Genomic DNA, 9,305 nt, shown 5'->3' with positions numbered 1-9,305 from the left:
GAAATAGCTGTGGTTTGTCAGAGCCCCGCCCCCTGGCTCCTGATTGGCCAGACCACGGAGAGCGAAGCTCAACGGAAAATAGAGAAACGTTCTATCCGGTGTGACTTTTCAAAATAAAGGAAGGGAAGCTCCTTAAAAATTTAATACAAGGTGGTATGACTTACCACTGAAGCAATACTCAAGTACATTTCCTTTAATACTGTTTTAAAGTTGAATAGATAGTCTTAGTGTATTACATCAGACACTTGTTGAATTAAATAAATTCAAATTTCTATTTAACAAAAACAAAACAAAACAAAACAAAACAAAAAAACATTATTGGTGTGGGTAACATAACTAAATCATACCGAATTTAACAAAAAAAGAAAAAAAATCAAAATAAATAGACTCATGAAACTATAAATACCCACAGCATTTCCACAGAAGCCTGTCATTAGGGCTTGTTTTAATATACTTAATTTACCCAGTGTTCTATAAATGACATTATTTCTGGTTATTTTGTAGTTCAGGGTTTCTAAAACCACACAGATTTATTTTGGAAAAATAAGTGAGCATGAGCATGAGTTTTCCAAAAACAGGATTTTACTTAAGAATCAAAACAAAAAGAAGAAAAATATATAGGATGAGGTTTTTTATCTTTATTCAACACTTTGTTATGACAATTCTTGCATTGTTATCTTGAGATGAGAACAAATGGAATCGTTGGTAGACATTACCATTGTAAAGAAGTGTCTACAAAGCACGTCTTAAATATTTGTAACGAATTATTTCACTGACTATAATTTAGATTTATTAATCTTCTGCGAAAGGTGACGGACTTTTATTTTCAACCCATTTCCTTTTTATTCCGCATGTTTCACTCCAGCTTGATGATTTAACTCCCATCGGTCAAAGCCTTTTCATTCATGCTCCTTTATTTCCATAATACCATATTCCATATGTCACTGTGGGATTCCACAGGCCTGGTAACAGCAGTGACCACACCGGATCATCAAAGTTTTTGACACTGCTTCACGCTATATGTGTTTGGTTTTAGGTCTTTTCTTTAAGGGGAGAAAAAGGAAAAAATATCAATGCATCAATAAGTAATTTGAAAAATAAAAAAAGACACTTTTCGATGACTTTAACATTGTCTCTTCAACTTTTCAGTCGTGTTACATGAAAATAATGATGATTTAAAAAGCTTAATAGCTTTGTAGACATATGTCAAACCTATGCATTCTTTCCCCCCTCCAAATTGAGCATATAAAAGTGAAATGGCACTGCACTGCGGCTCAGTGTGTGTGTGTGTTTTCATTTCATATTCCTACGTGTATACTGCTGGATGTCCAGGTGAATCCTGCAGCAGCAGTTTAACCTGCAGTGTCATCTCTCACACAGCCAACTTGACGCCGCGAAGAGCCGCTTCGCTTCAGGCTATCAGACTGTTTCTGCTGCTGCTGCTGCTGCTGCAGGGAGGACAGAGACAGACGTTCAGGGAAAATTAGCAATCCAAAAAGGCACATGGCGCCACGGAGACGACACACAAACACACAGAGCGCGCGCGCACGGACACAATTGCCCTTAACAATTGGTTAATGCAAAATAACACGAGCACGCGCGATCTATATCAGTAACAACACCCTTTTTACTGCTTCAAATATAACTTTCAGAAAATTAAACTCTATTTTTATTATCTAAATTCAAACAATTAATCAGCTTAATTATTTATCTTTAATATCTATTTCACTACTTTTTTTAATATCAAAATGAATGAAATAATAATCTCCCGCAGATAGTCTGAGCTGTGACAGCAGCCTCATACCCCGAGGGGAGGGGGTCATTACGGAAGACCGAGCTGTCTCCCAGCCTGTGGAGGTAAAGCCTCTGAAGGCCGGGACAGAACAGACAACAGGATGAGGATACTGCTTTAGGGAACAGGGAAAACTGCTCTTTGCAATTACCGTAATTATGTGCAATTCCACTGAGGCGCCAGTCCACGACGGGCGTTACATCCTTTATCTGCAGACTGCTGAAGAGTGCAGAAAGGACAGAAGGCATGAGAAACACTGCTTTCATGATGAATTATTGGTCATTACTGTGAGAAATTATCCTCTTTAGTCTGGATCAGTTTCTGTAATACTGGAATTACCTATCTTTTTCAAGCACAGGCAGCCCAAACCAGTTTAATGTGACACTGTGATGTTTGTATGACTATTATTATCATTATAAGAGTTAGTAAATTAAATATGTTGTTCAATAAGATTTAAATGATCCATGAAATAGCCTCGACAGTCTGCCAGTTAAAGTCTTTACTAATAATATGCAAGTAAATATCGCCACCTGGTGGTTGAAAGTGGTATGCTCTCGTCAACATTCCTTCTTTTTACTTATCCCCATCTTGAAATAATAATAATAATAATAATAATAATAATAATAATAATAATAATAATAATAATAATTATTATTATTATTATTATTATTATTATTATTAAAATACTGCAATTGGGAATCTCAGAATTTTTTGTAGCTTTTTACTCAGAGATTAGATAAATCATGACTGTGTTCTTTGGAAAATTGACTTCTAGATCCCAGGTATGGAAGCCCATAGTGACCATGGTACAGGATTAAATCAATGACAGTCCTTGGTCACCTTTGTTGCTTGTATAGAGTCACCATGTTGCTTTTTTATTGTCTGGATAGGATCTCTATGTATCAAGAAGACATACTTGATTTATATAGCCTATTTAAAGAAGTGTTGGATTTTTCCTTTAAAACACTTTTTTTTGTCTTTAAAGTTGTGATATAGATTACCTGGCGTTTCTTCTCTGTTTAATCAGAGAACATGAAGTAAGACAACAAACAGTGTGTCTTTTCATGCTGAGAGGATGAGGTTAACAAGCTCTAAGCTCAGCGAGGAGGGGGGCTCATGTAAGTGGCCTTTCAGGGAGCCGTTACACCCCACAGGTTGTGTCTGCTTTCACACATTAGGAGATACTTGTAGGTGTGACCTGGAACAGACAGGAGGGTCTTTGCTTAACAAAAGAGCCCACAGTGCTGGATCAACGATGGCCGAGTCTCTGCTGAGACAGACATGACAGACAGAGGAGGTCAAGTCTACCTGAGAGTTCTCGTCTGGAAGCTCTGACACACGTAAAGCTCCAAACAAACTCCTCAAATGAGATCAAAATGTTCTCATTCTGCAGAAATGTTCCCACTTTGAAGATGTAACCCTCACCATGACACATGAAGACACACTCAGGAGCAGACTTCCTCTGACACCTCTCAGCTTCCTCTCCTCTCTTTGATGTGAGCCATATCAAGGTCTCTGAAGCATCAGAGACAGGCAGACTGTCTCCGAGCTTCGTGATCTATTTTATTCTGCTGCAGATAATGGAGCACACACACACACACACACACACAAACACACACACACAGCCTCTGCAGCAGAGCTGAGTGTGAGGATACAAACCGGAGACGTGCAGCGAGCAGCTTTGATGTTACAGATTGAGTTTCAGACTCTGAGTTTAGACGCATTCATGCAGAGTTTATCTGCTGTGCTCCGAGACGGGAAACTGACAGCATCCACCTTTTGTTTTCCTCGTTTTATGTGGAGAAGTACTTCAGCAGCTCTCTGTTCTGTTATCCACACAGAGATGAGTCAGAAGATAATGTGTTTGATCACCAGGAGTGCTGCAGACATTACTCATCAAACTGCCTCCGAGACTGAGGAGGGGATATAAAAGATGTTTACATTTGGAGGAAGGCTTCACTTCTGTCTTTATACTCTCAATCTGACAAAGTAGAGAACATTTTAACGTTTTTTGGGCCCACATGCACAGAATTCTGTAAAGAAGAATTCCAGCTTTACTCCTCAACATAAAATAAAAAAAAAACACAGGCATGTACACCATTCACTTTTTGTCATTATCTCTAAAAATTACATTTAACACTTCAAGGTTGTGAAGAAGCTGGGTGAAAACACTGTCACTGTTGACACACATAAATAAAGAACATTAAACACTCACAAAACTTACAGAAAACAGCTGCATCTCCTCTTATTCATACAACATGTGCATGTATTTATGCACAAACATGCAGTGTATGCTGTTCCACTCTAAGGTGATTTAGCATGTTTAAAAGCGTTATTGGGTTATTTCTGTGTAATTTTTCATGTGTAAATATTTTCTCTTCAGATGAAAATGTTCTGTCTTTCACCTGACTGTGTCTGCATATTTTACAGTTCTATTTCCTTAAGAGATTGTTCATATATCCCCTTCTTCAGATTCTTGCCTGAGTCATTTTTTGACAAAGATGATTTTTTTTTAAAAATTTCTGCCTTAAACAATTTCTTGTGCTGCTTAATGTCCTCAGTTTAACAGATCATGTGATTAGACACCTTCAGCACCTTAATGTCCTATTTCAAGATTATGACTCGGCTGTTTTTCTTTGCTTACATCAAAAAACAATGTGACATACACAAGTATTAAAGCTTGTAAAGATGGCGGCTGTTTCAAGGAGGAGAAAATGTACTTAGCCACCGAAGTTATTCCCATGATTTAAGGCTTATCCCCCATCCATAAGTGATGAAGTTACAGTAAATCAAGCTAGGCTTTCAATAAGGCATAGTGCATTTGTCTTTTTAGTCAGCTAAAAAGCTAGCTAAATGAAGCTACCTAAAGTTAGCTAAATGATGTGGAAATTCAGTTTTTGTCTCATTTTTTCCACATCACATAATCTAATTAAGAGATATTTGAATGCAGTATTACATCTAACAGCTTGAAATGATTTTTGATAAATAACTACAAAGGTTTGACTATCTGGAGAAATTAAAGGATGCACATGCTTCCCCAGCACTATGTTAAGTTAGTGTGTTTGTTAAGCTTCATTATTGACAGAACTAAAGGTGTTAAATGTTGAAGTCAAAGAGGCATTTTCAGAAATGTGCCTGTCATTTTTTTCTAATTTTAGATAATTGGCATACATTTGTGTAAGTATTGTTAATAGAGATCTGTTGTCATAACCTTATTAATTAAATGAATGAAAAATATAATGTTTTCAACAGATGGCTCATTTTTCATCTTTGCTAAATACTTGAAATAAAATGACTTAGATAATTGTTTTAAGATTATTAATCTATATTTTGAATATAGTGTGTAATTTTATGATGTTTATAGGTTTCTTTTTATGATCTGAAGTCTAAAAGATGAGGCTGTGTTCAAATCTATCGTAGCGTGCAGAAAACAAACGTGCTCTGGCGCCCTCTGCAGGTGGAACATTGAACGTCCGTGTACCATCTTAGGCTCATTCTGCAGAAGAACGTTTTCTGGTTGAAAACAGCAGCATGAACAGATTGCATATTTTATATATGCATTAAGTTTTAAGACTCTTTTGAAATTTTCAGTGCAATGCTTCAGCATAATGAAGTTTACTGAAACTATCCTCCCACCTTATGGTCTTTTGTGCCACATAGTTTTTTCCAGTTTGAAAAACAGGGTAACTGGTTAATCTTAACAGTATTTTACTGTTTTTATACAACTGCCAAAGAGAAAAGTATTGTGAGGAAAAAAATACAGTGATAATACTAAAAAGATTTTTTAAGGGAAATTGTTGGCACCTAGCTCCTTGCTGCCAGTAATTTGTGGTAAAATTTTACAGTGAAGGCCAAAGATACTGTCACTTGTAAAATGAAAAGTGACTGCAGCACTTATTCAGTTAGCTCGTTTTCAAAAATTGCAACTCAAAATACCCTTCATAAGAGTAAAAATGTAATTTCTCTGACTTCTGTGGATTTTAGATCCTCAGTTTAAAGAGATGGGATATTAACCAAAAAAAAAAAAAAAAAAAAAAACAGAAACAAAGTTATGTCCGTTAAGTCCCTTTGCAGTTCAAAAAAGCAACAATAAGGAAAGTGTTCAAGTTGATGAAAGTTTGTTCAAATTTATGTCATTTTTTGTCAAACACTTTACTTGAAGTTTATTTAAACTTTGATCTCTAAATCTGATATTTATACACAAAAACGAGATCACTGCAGCACTTTCAGATTCCGTCAGTATCACAGTTTCTTGTTTTTTAGTCCACCAAAGTTTCATTGATGAAAGAAAAACTTATTAACTTCTGTAAATATTCAGACTCAGATTTGTTGGTGGAGCATGTACACCTAAAGCAGGGAATTGATTTTTTTTTCTTTAAGGAAAAATGTAATATTAACTATGTTATTTTCATGTTTAGCTCAGCAGAGCCATAGCAAAGATAAAATATCTTTTAGTGCTGTGTTTATTTCCATTTTTTCTTTCTTTCTTATGAACAACTCAAGCCGGACAGGCAATGAAAGTCCCAGATCTGCCTCTCATCTAAGCTACTAATGTGTTTTGACAGATCTGAGGTTTGAAATTTGAATTAACTGAATCCGAGTTGTTGAATGCACTCTTGTAAGATGGAAGTCACATTTTTATCCAAAACTCTGAGGAGAATTGTCTGAGACTAAAAGCTGGTCTCCATGTGCACAGTCACCTCCAAAATGTTCTTCATCTAAAAGGTTTTGCGAGTTGAGACAGGAGCAGGACATACCAGCAAGATAAACCTGCTCTGATCTGATCTGATAACACTAATCTGCTGCACCGAGCAGGTCAGTTCCCACAGTCTGCACTGCAGGGTGTTAAGACACCAGCAGGGGGCAGCACAAAGTTGATCTGAAATTGAATTCCCCTGCAGAAAAACTTGAAATATTTATATTCAGAAGGTTTAAACCAATCCAAACGTTTCATTTTCCAAACCAGCTTTAAAAAGTAAATATTTACTTTTTAACTTTTCTATGAAATAGAGCTCAAAAAGGTTAAGACAAAAGCCCAAAACTTCCAAAAACAAACACCCAAGGAAGAAATGTGCCATTTCCCCCCATGACCTGCAAAACATTGCATACCCTCAAGTCTGTGTTTCTCATGACTCAACAGTAATATTTTCTTTTCTTAAGTAGGATTGAACTCCCTTAAATGTTCCCTTGATTATTTTGAACAAGCAAGGCTTAAACACCAAGGTAACTTGCAATTAAATATTTTTTTGTCTTGAGCACATGAAAAAATATTTTTGCAGTCGTTGGGAAATATGTTTTGGCTAAAGGGACCATCAAACACCCAGGAACAACATGGTTCTGGAGAGGCATATTTTGTTTTATTTCTCAATATACTTCAGGAAACAATATACAAAGCAATGATGTGGTCACCTTTACTGAACGTGTGCTGCTGCTCAGTTACAGACTCATAGAAAGCATGTCGGTAAAATAAAAACAGGCCTCTGTGCAGCTCAGGACCCTGCTCTTCAGCTGCGGGGACAAACTGAAATAAAGAGATGAGACATGCTGGAAACGAAACCCTTGTTGAAGATCTTTGTGAACAGGAGCAGAGACAGCATGAGGGTCTACTGTTAAAACGAGATTAAGACTTCCAACAAGGCACTAGCGTTCCAACCAAACCAATGAAATAACCAGTGCTTGCTTTAGTTGAACAAGTTTATTACAATACAAACATTTCACATTTGACCTGTGACCTCTGCCGCCCTGCTCTGACACAAAAAGGTGATCCACAAACAACCGCTCACTAACACCACTCCTAAAACTGTGTGATTTAACTGCTCACCACTACAACTCTTATAAATAAAACCTTTTTTTATTCTGTCCTCTTCTTGAAACTCCACCGTTTGTTAGCAACTGTACAAAGGAATGAACCGGGGGGAGAAAAGAGGAACAAAAAACCACATGAGGGTGTGAAGTGTTGAACTTTCCGGGTGTGGCAGGGCAGGGCCGAGCCGAGGCCAGGGGAGGGCAGTGGGAATGGTCCAAAGCAGCACGCCATCACATCTCTCATCTCAATCACTCACTCCATCACACCACCAGGCACTGTTTTTCAGACTGGGACATGCAGGGCCACCAGAAGCTGCAAAGAGATCACTGAACCCTTAAGAGCGGCACTGTCCGACCTGCAGAGAGGGGATGTTTGCTCGCCATGGAGGAGGTCACAGGAGGAGCAACTAGCTTCACTTAGCATGTTGAGAAGAGGAAAAACTACCAGTGTGTTATGATCTCTGACAGGTTTGTGTGTAAATAATCAGCTTCAAACATCCTCCCCCCTTCACATGCAGGTCACACACGCTGAGTTCAGTGATCTGAAACTGATGAAATGAAGCTTGAAGTCTGCAACGAGTTAACATGAAGGAAAGGCTAGCTAATGAATGTAGCCGCCTAGGCGATTAGTTTGGATGTCAAAAGCTTTGATAGGCATGGCTTTCCATGGCTTCAATCTACAAAACATATTTACAACATAGATAATAACATCTACAAGAAATCTACATTTTTTTCCGCTGTGGTTTTCTTTTTTACAAAACCGAGTCTTGTAAAACCACCCAGACTCCTCCTCCTCCCCCACAGCAGCTCTTCATGTCTCCCTCTTGGATCTCGCAGCCCAAACGGTCCAAAGCCAACCCGTCTGCGGCTTCTGTGTGTGTGTGTTAAGACTGGGCTCAAGAGGAACCAAACAACTGCTCTCCCTCCAGCTTCCAAGTATGTGCAATGGGTCTTCCTCCCCGTTTTCAGACTCTAGCTTCGTCTCACAATCAGAAGTTCTCAGACCATGAAAGAATTCTGGTTCTTCAACTTTTCAAGTTCTTTGATTTGCTGTCTGAGAAACAGTATCCTGTGACAGAGGACAAAAGAAGAGGAACAGTAAGTCAGGGTTATACTTGAATCAAGGTTTATAATGAATACAGTACATAACATTTCATGTTCACACGGCTGCATCTAGCTTCATGTTGTACTGACAGGAACTTCAGAAAAGAAAAATGAATCTGAAAGGCTCTGTGAGGACTCTGGTGGTGACTGCAGTGATACCTCTGGCAGAGGTCTGTAGTGTTCTTCTGGGATAAAGACTCTGCTTCCAATGAGCGCTATCACCCAGTTTTATAAAGACATGACTCTAACCAAGGTGTGTGTCTGTTTTGGAGAGCAGATCTTTTTTTAAACTCTACTTTTTCCTTGTTCAAGACAACTTTTCCCAGGATGCAAAGCCTCAAGATAATACATTTATTTATTAGTTATGTAGAGCCATTGTGTGGCCAACGTGTCTGTAACGTTAGCAGACCGTGGTTATGTCCTAACGGAGCTCATCTACCAACTCCAACCTCACCAAGCAGAGCTAACGTAACCGCTCTCTTCATTTATTGATAGACAATCTGGACCTTTTGGACAATCTAATGTTTGTTTTTATGTTCAAAAAGAAAACTGTGATGTGATTAGGGATGCAAAGGGGTGGTTTATTCCCAGTAGTTTTCAGGAA

The 9,305-nt window shown here is 38.1% G+C and overlaps 1 protein-coding gene across 1 annotated transcript in view; it reads right to left on the bottom strand.

Moving 5' to 3' along the window:
• Window positions 1-7,468: 7,468 nt before the first annotated feature.
• Window positions 7,469-9,305, bottom strand: part of waca (WW domain containing adaptor with coiled-coil a) — a 39,396-nt gene continuing 37,559 nt past the window's right edge. The window contains exon 13 of the mRNA XM_074693726.1: window positions 7,469-8,666. Coding sequence (XP_074549827.1) covers window positions 8,597-8,666 — 70 coding nt within the window. The 3' untranslated portion in view covers window positions 7,469-8,596. The remainder of the gene's footprint in view (window positions 8,667-9,305) is intronic.

Source organism: Halichoeres trimaculatus, unplaced genomic scaffold, assembly GCF_033239565.1.
Source record: "Halichoeres trimaculatus isolate MK-OKI-2021-1 unplaced genomic scaffold, fHalTri1.1 fHalTri1_scaffold_18, whole genome shotgun sequence".
Classification (NCBI taxonomy): domain Eukaryota; kingdom Metazoa; phylum Chordata; class Actinopteri; order Labriformes; family Labridae; genus Halichoeres; species Halichoeres trimaculatus.
Note: the sequence above shows the minus strand (reverse complement) of the source record. Positions and strands in the feature narration are given on the sequence as shown.